This window comes from Microtus pennsylvanicus, chromosome 4 (assembly GCF_037038515.1).
Source record: "Microtus pennsylvanicus isolate mMicPen1 chromosome 4, mMicPen1.hap1, whole genome shotgun sequence".
Lineage (NCBI taxonomy): Eukaryota > Metazoa > Chordata > Mammalia > Rodentia > Cricetidae > Microtus > Microtus pennsylvanicus.
This window is the reverse complement of record NC_134582.1, coordinates 71,389,364-71,411,852: the sequence shown is the minus strand read 5'-3', so window position 1 is coordinate 71,411,852 and position 22,489 is coordinate 71,389,364. Positions and strand designations below refer to the sequence as shown.

General features: G+C 40.7%; 1 protein-coding gene across 1 annotated transcript; it reads left to right on the top strand.

Moving 5' to 3' along the window:
* The first annotated feature begins 991 nt into the window (after nucleotides 1–991).
* Nucleotides 992–6,763, top strand: LOC142849007 (spermatogenesis-associated protein 31-like). The gene is made up of 3 exons (XM_075971141.1): nucleotides 992–1,174; nucleotides 3,262–3,334; nucleotides 3,852–6,763. Exons 1-3 carry the CDS (start codon nucleotides 992–994, stop codon nucleotides 6,761–6,763), a joined length of 3,168 nt encoding a protein of 1,055 aa, XP_075827256.1.
* Nucleotides 6,764–22,489: the final 15,726 nt, after the last annotated feature.

Sequence of the window (22,489 nt, the reverse complement as noted above, 5' to 3'; positions counted from 1 at the left end):
GTTGAATCTTTCCCGGTAAGCCACGACCCCGTGGTGAAATACAGATTATTAGAAATGGGTTGAATCAAGATGTGAGAGTTAGCCAATAAGAGGCTAGAACTAATGGGCCAGGCAGTGTTTAAATAAATACAGTTTCTGTGTGATTATTTTGGGTGTAAACTAGCAGGGAGGGACAAAGAAAGGGCCTACGCTCCTTTCAACAAAAAGATTTTATTGACATGTATTAGTTGTACATATTAATTTAACTCAGTGTTATATTTCAATACATGTTTATAGCAGGCACAATCAAAAGCAGCCTCCTTTTTTACCACTCAGTTCTGTCTCAGCCTCTAATAGTCACTATTATACACTCTAGCAAGTGCTCTCCTCTGTCTACTCCCCTTTGAGATGGGATTATAAGAAGTGACAGAGAGGCCTAGCTTGTTATGTGGCCACTAGTATCTGAACTCAAATCTTCAAGATTGAACAAGCACTCTTAGCCTTGAGCTATCTCTCCAACCCCCAATCTAAGATACTGTAAGGATGATAATACTGATCTTAAGTGTGGTAGCGGTAAGCCTTTAATTTCAGCACTAGGGAGGCTGAGGGAGGCCGATTTTTGTGAGTTCAAGGCTAGCCTGTTCAACAGAGCTAGTTTAAGGACAGCCAAGGCTGTTACATTGTATAACCCTGTCTTGAAAAAGAAAAAAATAAAATAAAATACAAACAAAAACCCTGACTTTAAAAGACCTCAAATTAAGAACTGCAGACAAGAAAAGAAACTAGGTAATATATGAATTCCTTGGATGAGGGAGCTGATAATTGTAAATTTAAAAAAATAGAGTAGGTGGAATTGAAAGGAAGTACACAAAAGACTGAGGAGGGAGAATTCATCTATTTGCATTGCCCCTCCCCCACTCTCAGAAGCCCTTTGTGATGTGGAGTTCCCAGTTCTATGAGGAAGTGGGCGTGGGTTATCCTTCACTCCTCAGGGAGAGCCCGATCAGTTCAGATGGAGAATCTTCCCTCTCTTCTGGAAAGCATATACGCCACATGGCTGAGCCTCAGCTCCACAATGGACACAATGGATGTGATATTTGCCATTGTGTGTGGACTGGGGCTCTACCTTCTGTTACTTCCCTTCATTGATCGTCATCTGTCTCTACCGCTACCCAATATAAAGTTCACCAGGAAGGTAAGAAACTCTCAATCTATCTAACAGAGAATACCTCTCTCTCTCTCTCTCTCTCTCTCTCTCTCTCTCTCTCTCTCTCTCTTCCTCCCTCCCCCCTCCTTCCCTCCCTGTCTCCCTCTCTCTTCCTCTTTCTCTTCCTTCCCCCACTCCATCCTTCTCTGCATCTCTTTCTTGATTTTTAAATTAGCATAAAAAGTACTGGGTTTAATGATGGGATCTTCAAACAAACTTCATTTTTTGTTGATTGCTGTCTTCCATCCCCCTCTCCTCTCTCATCTCCCTCCCTACTTGTGCTCCTCCACTACCCACAAGCCCCTTTTTGGCTTTCATGTGACATGGATCCTTTTACCGGTCCCTTCTGCCCCGACGCCACATTTTACTACAAATTTCCACATAGCCAAATCAAGTAGAGAAATGGCTGGTGAGACATCTCCAGAAGGAGCAGAAATCTATTCTCCTGGGAACTGGTGGAGCAGAGTTGAGAACAGTCACCAGGGCATTTATCTGGAGCTCACAGTATGTCTGTGAGGTATGCTGGTGTGCCAGGGTGAACTTGAATGCCATGGTTTCATGGATAGGACCTGCATTCTTCATATAAATTGGGGGCCTCTGTATCAGGGATAAGACAAGCATTGAGCACCGGTTCATATGTTCTCTTCTCCTGTACAATCCTTTCCTCTGTGATGCTTTGTCTGAGGACTGTGCTGAGCCTCAAAAGGTATTAGACCAGAGGCCAGAGTGACTTCTGGCTTCAAGCAGCAGAATTCAACCTGGCAACTATGAAGCAACTACAGAGATTTGACTCTTGAGCAGAACAGTTACTGTAGACATCCAAGGTTGGCCTCACAGTGCAAATGCCTGTGCATCAATCAGGAGACTAAAGAAGAATGGAAGATGTTCTGTTCTATAACCCTCTCCTTAATTTTGTTACACAGAGACCTTGAAAACCCACTTCCATGGTAGGCAGCGACAGGAAAGGGTCTCTGGAAGTTGGTGTCTCGTAGCCTAACTCCAGGTTCAGATTCTCAACTATGTCTGCCTCCCATAACACTGGGGTTACAAGCACATGTGCAACTATGTGGCTTTTTACATGAGTGATGGGGACCTGAACTTAGGTTCTCATGCAGCAATGTTCTTACCCACTAGGCCATCTCCACATCTCCCTTCTTATATTTCTTAAAGAAAACTGGTTGACAAAAGTGTTCAGTAGGTAAGTGCTTGTTTTGCAAGCATGAAGACCTGGGTTTATATACTCAACACCCAATATTAGAAAGCTGGGCATAGTGATGTGTGCCTATAGTCTTGGTGCTAAGGAAACAAAGACAGAAGGACCCATGAAGTTTCCTGGACAACCAGTCTAACTGCATCAGTAAGTTCCAGGTTTAGTAAAGGACTCTGTCATTAAAAAATAAAGTGACAGAAAGAGTACTGACAGGGATCCCTGGTCTCCCATATTCATACACACTTGAATACATATGGGAGAGAGAAGAGAGAGAGAGAGAGAGAGAGAGAGAGAGAGAGAGAGAGAGAGAGAGAGAGAGAGAGAGATTTTTCACTCACTTCTTTAAACCCAGTACTTGGAAGACAGAGGTAAGTAGATGTCTGTGAGTTCAAGACTAACCTGATTTATATAGTTAATTCCAGGCCAGCCAGGGCTGGAGAGATGTCTTAGCATTTAAGAACACTTGCTATTCTTCCAGAGGAACCAAGTTTGCTTCCCAGACAGAACACATAGTTCACAACCACCTATACTCTAGTTCTAAGAGATCCAATATACTAATACACTATTCTGGTCTATGCTAGTGGCTAGGCACACAGCACAACACACACACACACACACACACATCCCATACAACCACAAACACATACCACACCACACAACCACACACACACATACCACACACAGAAATGGCATTAATTCCATATCAAATTAAAAAAATTCATGAGTATCTGCAGCTTCTCTAGAGGATAATGAGAACATTTATCATCTATCTATCTATCATCTATCTATCTATCTATCTATCTATCTATCTATCTATCTATCTATCTATCTATCTATCCCTACCAATCATCTCTTTCTCTCTTAGCCTCAAAGGCAGATGACTTGGCAGAGTCGGTACAGGAAAAAGTTTGGGACTCATTCTAGGAAAGATCTCAAAGGTAAGTCAGTCTCTGCCATTAGCTTGCCTGTGAGGAGCTAGCACCATGTTTCCCAGGTGAGTTGCAGAGGCCTAAGAGGGAGGTTCCTGGGAAGGAAACAAGAATACTCTACTCAGGCTCTTGTGTTAGAAGAAAGCTGTGATGAGCCACCTAACAGGTGTTCCTAACAGGGAGGGCTCTGGACTATTTGGAGCAATGTTACCAGGATTTGGAGGTGGGACCTGGAGTAAAGCTGATTCTTTTCTGAGGTGACCCCATCCTTTCTCCCAGAGGTCAGTTAGAAGGATCATGGGGGGAGGGTGACAGCTATGGGATCTGCTTATGAATGATTAAATGCTGTCCATCCATCTATCTTGAGAACACTATTGAACATGGATTACATGACTTTGGATGTTAATGAGCAGGCTCTATAGTCTAATCTCATAATCTTTTCTAATGTGACACCCACCCATTTAGCTTACTATAAAAACCTTATGCCTTACCTTACACCATCATAACCCAGTCTCCTGATTTCCAGCTTGGAGAGAAAGCCTGAAAAAGCTGAAAGAAAAAGAAAAAGATGAATCATTTCTAGAAGAAATTAGCCCAGGATACCATTTGAATTATTTAGGGAACATGTTTAAGTCACCAAGTACTAAGCAAGACAGAACTATCCTGCCACCCTTCTGGAACCTGAAAGAAAAATCAGAACAGCAAATGACCACTCAGAAACTATCAAGTCCCACCATCTTGGGGGACAATTTTCAAGAGAAATACAACCAGCTCTTTTGGGGTCTCCCTTCTCTGCACAGTGAATCTCTAATGGCCACTGCCTGGATCCCTCAGGCTTCTTCTACTCTCCCTTCTCCCTTTTTCTTATTCAATGTCATCTCAAGAGCTTATCCAGTTCAAATGCGGGAGAAGATGTCTCCAGAGCATTCCTGTACACGTCCTCTGTCCTACCTGGACCTCCAATCTCCACCCTTAATTCTGTCTCCACCCCAATTCCAGGCCCCAGCTCCGAATCAAGTCCATCCTCAGTCCCCTCTCCCAGCCCAACTACCCTCTTCTCTACCCTGCACAAGTGATTATGGAGATTATGGACCATCTTGTTCTCAGTCACAAAGTCAGTCACAGTGTCTCCCTACTGAAATACAACACACAGAAGGGCACTCGCTGACAAAACTAGAAAGTAGGCTGCCTTTACCTTTGATGGTCCAGAGACCTCAAGAAGTCTATGATGTCTTGGCCCCCAACCTTTCCCAAGACTGGGCAGTCTCTATCCTTCCTGACAATTTTCCTATCAGCTGTGAGCTCCGAGAGAAACTGGAGCAACACATTCAAAAGTGGCTCATTCAACACCGATGGGACCTTCCTTGTAAGATCCAAGAGTCTCTGGAAGTGATGCAGCTTCAGAACACAGTAACAGGACCTTGTCAAATCAGAGACAAACCAGGCCCCTCACGATCCTCTGTGTCTATGGGCAACCATAGCAAGGATGACCACAAGGTGAGATTCCAAATAAAAAAGGAATCTGGAAAAAATTTGGGACCAATTCTTGGAAACATCTCAAAAGATCCAAACAGGTACTTGGAAAAAGCTCCAGTAACATTACAAGGGGCAAATCTTTTGAAGTCAGAAAGAAATCCAGTGAAGAACTTGAAGAGAAACTCCAAAACTGACTCAACGGAACAATTTAATTTAAACAAATTAAAAAGCACCCTGAAAGCTCATGTGGGCACAAAGTCAGAGCAAATCAATCAAGGTCTGATCCCTCTGAGTGTGCGTCGATCCTGGCTTGCTATGAAAGATGGTTTTTTCATGTCTGATATCCAAATGGAAACTAAGAAATTAGCATCCTCTAAGACATCAGAAAAATCCGTGAACTCTTCACAGAAGCTTGCCTTTCTTGATCCAGGCACTCACCAGGCCCTGGAGGAACATATTGTAAGGTTTTGGGTGAAGCACAGGTGGGGTCTACCCCTCAAGATGCTCAAACCCATAAATCTTCTTAAGTTTAAAAAAGTTAAGTCCTTGCCTGTTGCACTGTGTGACTTGCCCTCCTCAACCACCTCTGTATCTGGGACCAGTTCAGCAGTTGAGATAGTCGGGTTCCTAGGAAAACCATGCCAGACATATTTGAGAGAGGTTGTAATTGAGGATTCTTCTCCATCACTAGGGAGTCTTCTCCTTGTTGCCTCTCCTTCCTGTAAGGGCATCAAGAGAACCCTGAGAGCATTTCCATCTGGTGCTGACCATGAGCCTTCACAGGTCCTGCCAAACAAATCAGAGAGCAAGCATCATTCTGAAACTCTCAAACATAAAGTCATGGATACACCATCTCAGAGTGGGACTGTCTTAGAGAAAGAGAGAGAGACCCAAGTAGTCCTTTTACTGCCTACAAGAACCAGTGTCCAAAACCCAGGGGCACACAGTCACCAGGCAAAAACAGTTAGCGAGTTTCCACAAAGTGTGGAGACAGAATCAGCCAGCCAGCCACAGGTCTATACCAGTGCTGTGCTCCTTCCTGAATATCCCAGGAGCGCACTGCTTCCTGCAGACACTTTGGCTTCCCTTGGGTTAGGTGACATTGTGATGGTAGGAGGGGGCAATAGCCTGGTGCAGCAGAAGTACAGTACTCCAAACCATCAAGTCTCACCGAAGAGCCAAATAAAAGTGTTGGCATCTACTTACCAAGGTGAGGAAACTAAAAGACCAAGTAAAGGAAATCATGAAGGGCCCAAGCTCACCAGAGTCGAGGAGAAGGAAGATAAATTTATAGGAAAGCATCAGCCCCTTCCAAAACCCACACAGGTGTCTGTAGAAAGTCCCTTCCAAAAACTTGTGAGCCGCTTTCTTCGGTGGATTCACCCCAAGAAAGCAATAAAAGGGCAGGAATCTCCTAAGAAAGGTAAGCCTACAGCAGCTACTGCCCAGAGTCTACGAAACCAAGTAAAGAAACCACGCGTGGACAGCAATGTTGCTGAGGCCCAGGAACTTACAACAGCCATTGGACAGATGCTAGAAAAAAAAATGATACAGCAACGTAAACAATGTGCTTCCAAGTTAAAACAGCACCAGGAAACGCCTCCACCCCCTGCCTCTCAGTCTTCCTATGGCCATAAGCCAGTCTCTGGCTCAGAGCAAAGAAGAGCACCCAGCCACCTAGCCAATTCCTCCTACCAAAGGTATTCTACAGAGGAGAGGCACATCAAAAGCCAACCATCTCAGAAAAATGTACCATTTAGAAATGAACCACAGACCCTTCAGAATCCCAGCCCCTTGCCGTGTAACACAACTTTGAACCTAGTAAGTTCCTGTCCGAATGGAACAATAATGCCAACTGTTTCAAGTTACCATCTCTGCTGTCCTAGGCACTGTGCTGTCCGGAGAAGTATCTATAGCCAACTAGAAAATTCCTCTCTAGTTTTCACTAGTAGAAAAGCATAATCAAAAGAAAAAAAAACTTGGTCCATGTAAAAATTATTTATCTCGTGTTAATACATTCAAGATATTTAATGTAGCCCAAAACACATATTTTCCTCTTAATAAAGAGTGATGGTTTCTCTCTGTTCCATGTTTTCTATGGGCTTTGGTTTCTACCAGAGATAAATGAGGATGGGTGATTGGCAGAGATAGTGAAAACCCACTTCCACAAAAACTCTTGACATCAAAACACTGTTTCCAGTGTTCAGGGAGATGGTTCTCTTGGTAAAATGCTTGATGCAAAAGAATAAAGACCTGAGTTTTGATCTTTAGCATACATGTAAAAACCAAGCACAATGGTATTTTTAATCCCAATGTTGGGGAGAGGAAGACAAGAGGAAGCCTTTTCTCCTGGGGAAAGGTAGAAACAGTACAGCCTTAAGAAAAATTCAGTCATATGCTAGCCACCTCTTTACATTCCTCATGCTCTACAACAGCAGAGGAAAGCACCTTCCAGGTCAGGGCAATGGTATCATTCAGGGATGCCATTGAAGGTCATGTCTACTCCAGAGGAATGACTCCTACAGTTCACTTACCTTAATTTGTCTCACAGCTAACTCCAGTCCAGGGAAGCATTCTGGATTAATGAAGAGGGATATGATTGAGAGTTGGGGATTGTAGACTCAGGGTTGTATAAAAAGAAATTAAAACCTTGGAATCAAAGACAGAAACATGAAGGTGCTATAAACATGTTATCAGTGAGGAACCCTTACTGTTCCCCTGCCATCTGGAAGCCAAGAGGGGGAGGATGTTAGGGGCCAAGTGAATCATCTTGTTCACACTTGTATCCCATCTATGATCCTTGGTCTCAGACCTAGAGAAGCCAACAAACAAACAAACAGCCCAGCACAGACTGGATTGGAATATAAAAAAATTAGGAAAGATAAATTTTTTAATGTTGAATATAATCAAATCTCTAATCCTAGAAAGGATGATTTCACAATAGATCTCAAGACGAAGGATCTTGAGATCTTGTCTGTTGTGTGTATACTACTACCAGTACAGAAATGGAAAATTTAGAAAGGGTGGAGGGGATGATTTGGAATCACATACAAATTTTCCTCAGCTCTTTGTCCTTGTTTAGTTCAGAGACCAATAGGAAAGACACAATCAGAAAGGGTGTGCATTGCCAGTACCTCGTCAAAATGTATCCCCTCCCCTGTGTCGAAGGGTATAGGAGAGGTCTATGCACTACCCTCTGCTTCTAGCATTCCTTCATACTGGGATCTGTTCATACAGAAAATTAGAAGGAGGAGGAACTATTTATGTGGAGAGCATGTTCCAAGCTGTGCTACACACAGAACAGAATAGGCACAGCTTAGAGACCTCATAACCTATGGAGGAGAACCTTGTACCAGACTGATCCTGATGCCAACAGAAATGAGCTCTGACCTCCACAAATGGGATAGTAATCACAGTAATGTAGGGATAGTAATCACAGGCCTCTGGAGTCTAGGTGCTGATGCAACTAGCCTTCTCTTAAAGATGGACAACTAAGTTAGCCTCCAGAGTGGGACCAACAGTGAAAATGGAGCTGGGGCTGACAGAAGGGCCTCAAACTGGAAGCATAGTTGTTATCCAGACTACAAAAACTAAGAAGAGGGTAATATAGACTGGACCTTGACCTCAGAAGAGGTCATATCTGACTGGTCCTGGCTTCTCTCAGGACACCAAGAGGTGAGTTTTCTGAAGTGTGGAGGAGCTGGACCAAGGTCCCATGGTTCTTATCAGGAAAAGGGCAATACATTAGCTACACTGTTGAACCAGACAGGAGACGTCGATTCTCCATCCTCCATAGGATTCAGGAAGGTAATCAAAGAGATCTACAGAAGCCTCCCAGAGAGACCAGACAGCATGGACACCTCTCAGTGCCTCACATTGCTTTGTAATCTGAAAGTTCTCACAGTGACTTTCCATGGGAACCTCACATAGCTGAGTCCTCATGTCAACCTATACATGCCCCATGGAGATTTCTATGAAAGCTCTCATACACAAATCTCACAGACCCCCTTTAGAGGCCTCTACAAAGACCACACACAGACCTTTCAGTCACACAGAGGCCTCAATTTCATAGTTGCACCTCTTCTCACACAGACACATTCCCAGACCCCACACTTAAACTTCCATATAAACCTTATATAGACCTGTCTCAGCCAGCAAATAGGGACCCACAGATACTGCTCACATATACCTTATCTAGAGACCTGTCTCAGCCAGCAAATAGGGACCCACAGATACTGCTCACAAAACACCTAAAGCAACACAACGACCACCCCACAAGACCCAGTGTTCTCCCAAAGACACCCCTAGTCAGCATGCAGAGATTCCAAATCCCAAATTCCCCCAGAAAACCCCAAAGACTACCTCACAGATATAGTCAGAAAAGAGAGACTCCCCAAGTCTCAAAAATCTCTCACAGTGAGTACCCTCCCTCATCTCTACAGATATTTCTTAGATTCCAATCACCACCCTGAGAAAACCAGGTGATGTTTCCCATCTCTCACAGGTCTAATTCAGAGAGCACATTAGAGACTGCCATAGAGACTTCCCATGGAGCTGTTAACAAGAAATTCTTTCTGATACCGTACACAGAGAGAGAGCACCTTATAAACTTCCCACACAACACAGATCTCCCATTGCCTGGGATGTGTCAAAGAACTCACAGAGCAACCTTTCACAGAAGTTTAACTAAAACCTCTTATGGAGACTCCACAGAAACCTCATCCAGGGTTCTCAGTAGAGAACTGGATCAAGGGTCTCATATGGAAAGCTCACACATTCTGGAGTCTGAGCAGCTGATGATGAAACTGCTTAACAAAATGGTACCCTAGATAGGACTGTGTTGTGAGTCATTGAGAAACACAGCCACATTGTCAGCATCATACCAAATGGGATTCTCTTATTGAAGAAACACATTTTTATTATTTTAGTAATATTTCTTTTATCTCTGAAGAAAATCTACATTAAGACCTGCAAAAATATTTTCTTTCACAAGATTTCATTAGTTTAAACTTCGTTTTTACCTGGGGATGGGGTGCTGAGGGAATGAAGAAAGGACCAACAGACAAAGGTATAGTAAAGCTGGGATTAGGTGGAATCTGCTATCACCTCAAATAGGAACCTCAGTGTGTTCATTATGTTCAGCACAAACAAAGGGGCTACCTAGTCTTAATAGAAGGGCTCTGTAGGTGAGGTGTAGCTCAGGCTGTAAACTTCTGGAAAAGGAAGCTGTGGTTGCTAGTTTTGTGCACAATTATCAATTGTTTATAAACACTAATACTTAGACTGCTGAGCAAAATATTGCCATTCTTCTAGAGCCTGGCCAATATAGGTAATGGCTTTGGCAACTTCTCATGGGTCCTAGGGCCACTGAGTCCTCAACATGGCTGGGTGCATGTCAACAACACATATTCACTTGTTGTAGGAGGCTGCTTGCTCCCGGCTACTCAGCCCCGAAATAACCACACAAAACTGCATTAGTTAAATCACTGCTTGACCTATTAGCTCTAACTTCTTATTGGCTAGCTCTTTCATCATAATTTAACCCATTTCCATTAATCTGTATCGCCATGTGGATGTGGCTTACCGGCAAGGTTCTGTCTGGTATCTGTCTCTGGCAGGGCTACAGGGCTTCTCCTTGATTCTACCTTCTTTCTCCCAGAACTCAGTTTAGTTTTTCCTGCCTAGCTCTATTCTGCTAAGCCACTGATCAAAACAACTTCTTTATTCAATAACCAATAAAAGCAACACATATACAGGAGGACCTCCCACACTATTCACTCAGGACTTAACTCACTGGAGGGATTTGCTCTACTCCTTACAGAACTCTAATCCACAATTTAGAGAATCATACATTTTTAAGCAGGGTAAACTATTGTCAACTTCCAGTGAAAGTGTTTTTTCAGTTTGTTACCATTTGCCCAAATTATATCAATGCCACATTTTTTTGTGTCTCATTGGGGGTAGGTTTTGAACTTAGTTTTTTTTTTTGAAAGACCTGAAGCAAAGGAACCAAAAACAACTTAAGGAATGAAAGGGTTTATTTGTCTTACAATTTCAGTTATAGTATGTCCTTAAAGGAAACCGTGGTAAGAACTCAAGCAGGAATTTGAAGCAGAAACCACAGGAGAATGCTTCTTGCTGGCTTCATCAGCTTCATGCTCAGCAGGCTCGCACAAGGTTGCTGCCTTCAGCATTCACCCATCTGCCCACCTCATTCCTTCCTGCATTCCAGGAAAAAGTGACCAGGAACATTACCAGGGTTCTGGAGAGACTGTGTATAACAGCCTGACCTTGCAACATAAGGGGCCAGCCTGTGTATGGGGAGGCACTTTAGCATGTCATCTGTGGAAGTGGAAGGTGGTTTAGTGGGAACATCTCACTGTCTCCAAGAAAGACTATTGTTTCTATGGGATCTAACTGCAGGATTTCAACACAAAGAACATCACAGTACACCAATGCAACAAACTTCAGAAATCAGACATGTAGAAAAAAACACTAGTTTGTTCTCCCTTCTCTGAGAGTTGTGGAATAAGCCCAAGTTCCATCAAGGTATTAAGGAGACAGAGCTATTTATTCCTTTAACTGGCTGGCTTTCTCCTGGTAGGTGTAATGACCCAAGAATGTCCAGCTGTGTCAGTTTTCTCAATATAATGGCATAATTATCCACTGTTAGACCCTTATTTCTGGTTTCCCTACCTGACAATTACAGTTTGAATATGAAGTGTTCCTGTAAAAAGGCTTATCTACTGAAAACTTGGTTTGCAGTTAGAAGGACTATGTAGAAGTGACTGGATCCTGAGAGCACGGCTCTCACTACTCGCAGCTGGCAGGACCTGATAACTGGAGGAGTAGACGTGCCTTTGAGGGCTATTCCTTGTCCTTCCCACTGCTCCACAGTTCAGCTGTGGTGAGATAACCAACTCTTTTCCACCACATGCTCCCTACCATGATGCTCTGCCTCATTACAGCCTGAAAGTAATGAAATTAGCCAAGCATGAAACAACTCCCTAAGTTGTTTATCTTAGGGACAAATACACAGAAAAGTATTCTCCAACGAGGCCTGAAGGCATACTATCATTCTCCCTCATACTATCCCTTCATGCATTCTTTTAAAAAGCGACAGAGGCAGGAAATAAAAATATTAAAAGGGAATTGGAACCTGAAACATTTTTCCAGTCAACTTATTTATTGTCCTTGCTCTAAGTATTAGATTAAACTTTAAGAAAGCAGCACAGCATGTCCAGGATTAAGAGATATTTTATGTGAGCGATTAAAAACCGATTTCATTTTGTTATCCATGTTGAACAAACTTTTGGGCTGAAATGATAACAGATTAACAAAATGTGCTCTTGGCCAAGTCTACACTGCAACATATTTTTCCCTAAATGTGAGTGCTTGGCTTTGAAAAGATGAAGAAGCACTTCTCGTGCCGGTTTCAAAACATGCTGTTTTAGCTGGTTCAGAGAAGAAAGCTGCTGGAATACAGACCAGGCACTGTGACTGAAACTTTAAAACTAGATGAGACAGGCTGTTCAGAAGTCAAAGATATGTCTTGTTTTACATGGGGGGGTGGTGAATGAGGGAGATAGAGATAGAATGATAGATGATAGATACATAGATAATGGTAGATAGACAGATAAATAGATAGGTATACATACGAGAATGCTTGAGATTCTTAGTAATTCTTCAAGGTCTAGGATAAAAAAAGTAAAATTAACATTTAAATAGAGCAAACAGACTAGAATATAAGCATCAAATTAAAAAATACCAAGTAGATAGCAGAACTCACTGGTAATAATGAATCATCAGTTCACAACAGACTCTGACAGTCACCAGATACTATTAACATTTATTGGCATTGTCTACAGAATTCAAGGTACACCTTCATTGTCAATATTTCACATTTTATGGTGAGTTAATTTAGAGATAATTATTTTCTTACTATTTTCTTTAAAATTTTACATAAAAGCATGAGCTTTGGCATATTAGTTCTAGGTGAAGATTTTATTTCACTCTGAAACTCATATATTTCCCCAGGAAAACGTATGTGGATAAACTTAAAATATTTATTGAAAATGTCACCTCCTAAAATACAAAAAAGTTAATAAAATAATAAAATGAGTTTTCATCTTACAATTCTAGGTTACAATTCATGACACAGAAAAGTCAGAGCAGGAACTTAAGTCAGAACTTAAATGGGCATCCTGGGGAAATGTTGCTTACTGGCTTGTTTTAATTTCTCTTTCTTCCATCACTCCTTTTAACACTGTTATTTCTTTCTTGTCCTGCTGATTTAAGGGTATCAGAAGGCCAGTGTAAGTCTTAGCTTCTAGTTCAATAGGATTGAACTGAATTTCCTGACAGACACAGTCTGCATCCTGGCCCTAAAACTTTTAGCAGAACTTAAGATCAGGGGAACAGGAAACAAAAATGTTTCTAGTGGTTTTGGTAGGGATAATATTGAGTAGACCCAGTCCTGTTTCCATCTCTTGACTTCTGGATCCATGAATCCTGGGTATGGCAGAAATATATTGAATGCTCACTCAAAGTAAATATTGCCTTCTGGAGAACTCTGCTCCAGTCCTCCATATTACTGTCACTTAATTGACACTGTATTTGTGACATTGAAAGGTTATTCCACCTTTTTTGAGAACCACTGCCTTCAGAATAATATGAAATGTGGTAAGAAGAGTAAATTCTATGAGTATGGGCCTGCTGTCAAATGAGTTCTTTGGTCTGAAGAGCTTCTGTGTGGAATACTGTGACACTGAATATGGCATCCTTTAAGTTTATGGGTGGTAGTTATGGCAGATGTCTTATGTGAAAGAAAGGAATATCGATATCCAAAAAAAGTATCTTACTATCAGGTTGCTAGAAATATTCTTTCAAAAATTGTGTGTGTGTGTGTGTGTGTGTGCGCGCGCGCGTGTGTGCGCTGATATATGTGCTATTATGTATATGTGGAGGTCAGAGGACAACTTGGTTCTCTCTTTCCTGCTGTGCGATAATGCTCTTATATACTGTAAAAATTTGTCATTCATATTGGCTTAATAAAATGCTGTTTGGCCAGTAAATGAAGTGTTGGGTTGGAACAGTCCAGCAGTTACTGTGTGATGTTTCAGAAAACTTATTTTATCCTTTGATGGCTACGAAAGTTCTAGGAAATTTTGTGTAAAGATGACTATGAAGTGATGAAGTAGAATACAGTAAAAAAAAGACCAACTATTAAACACTGATTTATCAGTTTTTAGATGATTTTGCTACTTGAAACAAAATTACCCAGAGAAATAGTTAAAATGACAAGTCATTACCCTTAACACCTGCTGACAGTCACATAGGCTTGTATAAGGTCTTGCTTTCTCACTCCATTTTATGGTTTTAGAATACAAAACGAGAATACAAACAGGACCCAGCAATAAAGGTTCTCAGGAGCTACTGTGAGTTTGGTCCACTCCCTCCCACTCTCATTGGTACTGTGTCACCGCTTCAGAGGTGGCAGGATATGAACGAATGGAGTTAATAAATGATGCAGATTAAAGTCTCATGCAATAACCAATTTTATTCAGAGTGTCAGACAATTTATACTCTGAGGTTTAAAAAGAGTCACATGAGTAAAATGTTCAATCACCAGGGTAAGCTGCACATGGCAAACAAGTCCCACACGGTGGGCAAGACATGAGAGACAAAACCATGTTTTTCCATGGAGACATAAACAAACAGCAATATCCATTTGTAAAGAATAATAGAAAATAAGCATGCATATATATTACACCTGGGAGGGGCATGAAAGCATAATCCAACAACAATTCCATGTTTTTTGGAGAAACTTGTGTCTTGATTCCTTGGAGCGTTCTCATAAGCACTCAGAAATCTCCTTATATGACTATATTTTGGGGTCATATTCTGACATTTCCCCCTTTTTATTTTTTAAATGTAGGATATCCAGAGTGGTTTTGACTTGATATATTGTAGATAAATATTACTGTCATTTGATGTATGAATGCCCTATAAACAAGAACATTATAAACATAATAAATAACATTAGAATAGTTAAAGCATTATGTGTTATACTCTGTTACCAAGAACACAGGTCAAAATTGTGACCATTACTATTGGTTACATTATTATATTGATCCAAAAAAAATCTAGAGAATAGATTGAAAAGAGACCCAAATGATTAATCCCATGATAGGAGCAGAAATGTTGTGATGTTCGATGCAAATGGGAAGTGACGCAAAACACAATGAAAACTGAAACACAGCCCTTCTTCATAGGAATGAATGAGTCTATTATGGCTCCAAGGTCTAGGAATAAACACAGATTCATTACTAAAGATAACTAGAGGTAGATCCACCCAATATACAGCTTGGGGCAAAGGAAGATGAGGAACAAAAAGCCAAGTAATACCTGTGCTCAGAGGTACTCACCACATATGCACAGGTCAGAGCAGCAAACATCACCAGAAAGAGATTTTCAGGTTGACATAGGGTTCTGTGTGTTGCATAGAATAACTTCTCCCTTGGTGCACAGGGCCTTAACTTTTCCCCAGGTGAGCAGATCTGACTTCTGATGGTATGGTTGCTATCTCCTTTTGTCCTTTGCCTGGAGGTTTACCATCTTTCTAATGAGTTCCACTGTCTCTCTGCCCTACACCATCATCCTTGATCACCTTGGTCCGGAAGAGCTCCATAATATTTCTACAATGACAGATACATATCCCTTCCCACTTTTTCTAGTCAATCAGACTTCTGGGTCTCAATTTGTTTAAACCACACAGGCTTATCTAAAAGCAGTTCAGAATTTTCTGTAGAGAAATGTTTCTGAGTTCTTGAACATAAATCACCTTGAAAATTTGTATAAATAATAAATAAAGTGCAAAAATATTCATTGGTGCTCCCCCTTTTAAAAAATAATTGTTGTTTTAATGATCTTTGTGCTCTTTCAGTTGTTTCCTAACCTTTAAGACTATAATGAATACCAGTAATATAATTAATATTCCATTCTTAACATAAATTCTTAAATTTTATACTATAAGCTTGCCCATTGTCAGTTTTTATAGAAGTAGGCACTCACTCCAATAACAGCAAAAGTTTATTTAAGAGAGGATCAGACTCCAGAAGTGTTCCCTGAGGACTGAGGTACAGGCCAAAGAAATTTAAGCTATGTATTAATACAAAAGTGTAGGTACAGTATCTGAGGTACATGAACAAAGTGAGCATCATCTGTTTGCTATAATTCCTTAGTATTTTTTTTTTTGCTTTGGGGGTTAACTCCAGCTCTGTGGCTATGATACTTTAGGGAGAACAAATAGGGCATTCCTATACCACTTGTCTCACTGTGTAAGACTTTTACATGAAGTCTATCAGCAATAGTATAGCTGTTGATGTTCTTATTTTTGGAAATAAAAATATGGCAGGATAATGCTTCAGATAACTTATTTCCTTCTGCATAAAACCAGGGAAGTTAGAGTATGATTAATAAGAAAGGATGTGTGTGTGTGTGTGTGTTTTAGCCAGATATTGTAGTTCCTTTAGTAATGGAAGCATAATAGAAAGTGAAGATGAAATTAAGCAGTTTCTATTGTTGGAAATAATTCTATAATATAAACAGACTCTGGTATAGTATTCAAGGGTTTATGAATTATTGGTAATAGGTGAATCAAAATAGCCACTTCAGATGAGGAAAAAGAAGTATGACTATACTGATCAGCATCCAGACCATGAATTCCTCCTAGACTCTTAGATGAACCATGAATAAAATAATTATCTACTTGTGGAATGGGAGAATGTTAAACAATTTTTGTAACCATAAATTTGTATGAAAAAAGTTCCATAGCTTGTCATTTGGCCAACGATTTCCTATCCTTCCACAGTAATCCGCAAATGAAATTTGAAAATCCATACAGTTCAGCAACTGTTAGTTGTTAGTTAAGGGTAATATAATACAGCAAGGATCAAATCCATATAAGCTTTGAAATTGGTTCCTCCCCTGATTTACTAATTGAGCAAGAAGGGTAAGATAAGTAGTTAGTATTTTATGACCCTTATGGCATAAATAATTCCATTCTAAAGGTTTACCCTCTTGTGACATAATACCTTTAGGGGACAACTTAGTGAAGAAAATAAATAAGCTTAATAGAACCAAAGGATCCTCATGATATATGAAAGCTTCTTTTAGTCTGGATTAAGACAGCTATAGTTTTCCCTTACCTCTTGGGATAATATTTGAGGACTGTCCAACACCTTCTCTCCGTCTAGAGTTTTAATAGATTGGTTAATGCATAACTAAGTATTCCTAAAGTAGATTGTAGCCAATTAATGTCTTCTAATAGTTTTTGAAAGTTGTTAAGTGTTTTTAAATTGTCTTGTCTAATGGACTTTGTGTGTGTGTGGTTTAACGATTGTTTTGGTAACTAGTTGTCCCAAATATCACAGTGTCTGATCTTTGTACCTTTTCAGGAGCAATAATAATCCCATTTTTATGTAGCATATCCTGACTCACATTATATACGTATTGTAACTTTTCCTCTTTGTAGGTGGCTAACAGGAGATCATCCATATGACAAATATAAGCCTGAGGAAAACCCTGCCTCATAGCTCTAAATACTTTCCTATATAGTATTGACACATAGTAGGGAAGTTTGTCATGTCTTAAGGTAACACATTCCAATGATACCAAAGCTAAGGTTCTTTATGACTGAGGGAACAGAAAAGGTGAAGTGCACCTTATCATCAAGATGAATATGTATACTATAAAAGCAGTCTGTTTTATTTTTCCAAATGTACAGCTGATTGAACCTGTTCATGCATCTTCACCAGCAGCTGGGGCATCTCCACCCTTTGTGTTTCTGGTGTAAATTACTTGGGCTCTGTGCTTTGAAACCAGCTTGATAAGCCCTTTACTAAGGAGCTCCTGAAGAGCTGCCCTGGCCAAGGAACCGCGAATCTTCAGTCTCTCAGAGACCACGGCTGGAGTAATAAGTTTATAGTTGAGAACTTCCTTACAGAGTTTGTCGTATGTAGCCTTGTCAAACAGGACTAGATTGTTGAGCTTGTCCTGAACTTTGCCTTTGGACCACTTCTGAGTGGTCGTCGCCACTCCCCGAACTTCATCTTGCTGCCCAAGGATGACAAGAAGAAAGATGCGGGAAAGTCGGCCAAAAGAGACAAAGACCCAGTAAATAAGTCCGGTGGCAAGGCTAAATCCAAAACTCTTAAAGGCCAATCTTTAGGCAGAGGTAAACTGGGCTGTAAAGCTCCCCTTGGCCACATGGTGGCATTAACATTCCATTAGTCAATCAACAAATTCCAGTTACAAGATTATTTTTAACAAAAGCAGGAGAATTCCAGAGAGAAAAAGAGGGTTCTATGCAAAAATTCTCAAACTGCTCTCTGACTAACTGGTGAAGAGCTTGCAACTTTTCTTTAGAAAGGGGCCGTTTACAGACTTCAGGCCACTGGCAGTGAGACCAGGATTTATCCCTATTGTGTGTACTGGCTTTTCAGAACCCATTCTGTTTGGATGGATACCTTGCTCAGCTTAGATATAGTAGGGAGAGCCTTAGTCCTTCCTTGAAGTAATGTGTCCTACCCTCTCTGAGGAGTGGATGGGGGAGGGGAGGGGGAGAGGGGAGGGAGTGGGAACTGGGATTGATATGTAAAAATTTTAAAATGGATAGTTTGTTTTCTTTTTAAAAAGATGAGAGAGAGAGGAGAGAGAGAAAAAGAGGAGAGAGAGAGGAGAGAGAGAAAAAGAGGAGAGAGAGAGGAGAGAGAGAGAAGAGAGAGAGTGGAGGGAGAGAGAGAGTGGGGGGGGGAGAGAGAGAGAGAGAGAGAGAGAGAGAGAGAGAGAGAGAGAGAGAGAGAGAGAGAGAGAGAGAGAGGCCATTTACGTGTCCATACAGGCTCATTAGTTTTTCGTGTAATTTTTCAGCGTCCCCTATAAAAAACCTGATCCATGTTCATGATTTTGTCTCTGTGGGACTGTAAATTCAATAATTCCTTGCAACTCTTCCTAATCCTTTTTTCCTTTTGATATCCCATTCTTTTCATTAGCCATTGAGCCTGTGAAGAATAGGTAGCATTAGAGGTGAGGATATAGACTTTTGTTTTAGTTTGCTGTAAAAACGTCTCTTCCCCAAAGATTAATGGGAACACGAGTAACTGAAGGCCGTAGAACTGCTCTTATCCCTTTCGGACACGTGCAGTGTAGTTTTGTAACATTTTTGTTTAATCTCCTTAGAGCTCATATGTAGTGAAATTTCATTTGTATTTTAATAAATAAAGCTTGCCTGAAGATCAGAGAGTAAGACAGTCATGCTGTGTGATTTTCTTTGGGGTCAAACAGCTGTGGGAACTGGGCAGGACACAAACCCCAACAAGCCGGCCCCAATCATATTACAGACAGGTCTCTGAGCTTTTTCGATTCATAAATACTTCCCTTCTTGTTCATCCTTTGTGTTTAACACCTTTCTTTCTAGTTTCTAAGACATAAGCATAAATTATCAAGTTGTGACTTTTGTTGTTTTTCCCCAGAGGCTTGCTATTCATTACCCTTCCTCATTAGTTTTTAGCTACACTTCTTAATTTGTTTTTCAACTTTAGTTCACACTACTTAAGAGTATTTTTGTTTGTTTCTTCTTGTGTCCATTTTTAGAAGAAAGTATTAATTTTTGTACCCGAGGAACCGAGAAAGAGCTTTTAATTAGCGCTTTTGAATCTTTTTAAACTGGTGGGATTCTAGATTGAGTCTAGGCTTTCTTGCATAGTAGATAAGCACTCTAGCCCTGAGTAACTGGACTGCATAGTCTAATGTGCTTATTTCCTGCATGTAGTCTGTTCCTGTAGTAGTGCCCCACCCCACATGTTACCAGCTGCCTCCAGTATGTATGTTGACTTTTGCTCTGTCTTATTTAAATCAAGTGTCAGACTATCTTGGGGGCAAAACCACTACTGTGGAAGTTAGTGATTTGCTGGGAGCAAATGAAAACTGATCCTCAAAGAGTAAGTCTGTTTAGAAATGAATGGGGCCTGGGAAAGGAAGAAGTGCTGTCATAAATTCTGTAGACAGAAGGCAGTGTGATGGAGGAGGCAGGTCTGAACAGGCACATCCCTGGAAACAAAGCATAGAGCATTAGGAGGCTCAATCTCTTAACTGTTCTCTCAGGATCTCCACCAGTAGTTCCTCTGTATCCACAGGAACAAGTCACATGATTTCAACTTGACCAATCAGAAGAGCCAAGCCCACTTGGCCAGTGTGATTGGTTAATGCATGTGACCAATGAGGGCTCATGAATCTGGATTCACAGTTGGAAGTGGGGAGGATTGCTGAGACAGTTAACTGCAGTTTTATATGAGATTTCGCCACAAGTACACTAGTGCAGAGAGTAGTAAGCAGCACCCCAGATTCATGAAGATGTTTCCTGGTCTCTGGCTAGCAGTCAGGTACAGCGCTGCCCAATGCCATCAGCCACTGCACTTCTCTCTTTCATGAGTCCTTCAATCAGCTTTGTTTTGTGGGTTGTCCAAGTCACTTTGGAATGGGTTTCATACAATTGCCCTCTGGTCATACTAGCAGGTTCAATGGAGAACCCCAATGCCGTGAAAGCCCAGAATTTTTTTTTAATATTTATTTATTTATTATGTATACAATATTCTGTCTGTATGCCTGAAGGCCAGAAGAGGGCGCCAGACCTCTTTACAGATGGTTGTGAGCCACCATGTGGTTGCTGGGAATTGAACTCAGGACCTTTGGAAGAGCAGGCAATGCTCTTAACCACTGAGCCATCTCTCCAGCCCCGAAAGCCCAGAATTTTGAACTAATCCCAGGTCCTATGTAGCATTCTGTGGCTATCCCTGACCTCTTTCATATTTCTGATGGTTTCCCTTTTGTATTCAGATCCCCTGCCTTATCCACTGATACCAAATATTATAGAAAACATTGATATTTGTGGAGCTGGATCGTCCCATTTGAAGCATCTCTGGTTCTGTCTAATTTTATGGCAAAATGCTGTATTTCTTTAGGACTGATTATGTTGCCCTAAATTCTTTTTATATGCTGTATTGTTTGTGCATGAGGAACTAATTTTACATTCCTGGATGAATCCACCTGATCCTGGGGTATGGTCTGTAGTGGCATTACATTTGCATTTTAATAAAAGCTTACCTGATGAACAAAGAGTAAAACAGCCACACTTATCAGGCTTACAGACCAGGCAGTGGTAACACACACTTTAACCTCAGTAGCCATACTAGTTGCCATAGAAACTGTGAGGTGCATGTCTTTAATCCCAGTGATGCATGCCTTTAATCCCAGCCCTAGAGAGGATTATAAAATGGAAGGAGACAGTTCTCATTCACAGTCTCATTCTGAGATGCCTGGAGGCAGGATTGCCATTTTGGACTGAGGTTGCGGTAAGAGCCAGTGGCTGGCTGCTCTGCTTTTTGGAACTTTATGTTGAACCCCAATTTCTGTCTCTGAGATTTTATTAATTCTGCTTCAATGGCCTTTTAGATACATTGTTGAATTGTGATGTTCATTAAGGAAATTATAATATTTTCTGCTTATAATGTTTTTATTTGGTTTTAGTATCAGTAATATTGACTTTGTAGAATGAATTTGGAGTGTTCCTTCCCTTTCTGTTTTATGGAATAAAACAGAAGCATTGATGTTAATTCTTTTTTTAATGTTCTGGTATAATTTATCTGCTGGTCTGAATGGTCCTGGACTTTTCTTTATGACAGTTTTTTCCATTAGTATTTCAATGTTGTCCCTAGTTATTGATCTATTTACATGATTTTGTTTTTCTTATCTAAATTTGGGTAGGTTGTATGATTCTAGGAATTGGTCTATTTCTTCCAGATATTATAATTGACTAAGTTTTTTTTCAAACTACTCCATAATGATCTTTTTTAGGATAATTGTATTTTAATCTCAACATTTCTCCCTTCCCTTTCAAGGTCTCCCATATATCCCATCCCACACTTCTTCAAATTTATAACTTCTTCTTTTCTATCAGTTGTTATTGCATGCACATATGTATTTGCATATAATATATCCCCAAATATCTGTTGAATCCATATAATATGTTACATGTATGTGTATTTGCATGCATGACCATTTGGCACTGGATAACAAGTGAGCTACCTCTTTCACTCCCAGATTTACTCAGTTATTGTTGTAGGGTTGAGGCCTCATGGGCTTTTCTCCTTGCAGTTTGCATGTTCATTGGCATTCTTGTTCAGCTCACGTTTGTACTCTTATGTTGATGAGACTTTATGGGTATAGCTTTCTGAGCTCCTGCTGTTACTACAAGACACAATTTGACAGCAAACTCCCTGATCCTCTGGCTCTAACAAACTTTCCACCTCCCACCCTCTGCCCCTTCCACAATGTTCCCTGAATTTTTGTGGATGTATCCATTGAGACTGGGCTCTACAACTCTGAATATTGATTGGTTGAACTGGTTTTCTATGGTGGTCTCCATCTGTTTCAAAGAGAAGGGTTTTTTTTTTATGAGGGGTGAAGACTAAACTTATCTGTTGGTAAAAGGACACATTTGTAATTTGTTGTTAGAGATTGTGTTTGTTTAGTAACTTAGTGTTTGTAGATTTCCTCCAATAACCATGATTTTGCTAGTACTGATTAGTTAGCTAGGTTTTCCAGACATGGTATCCTTCTTGTTGTGCA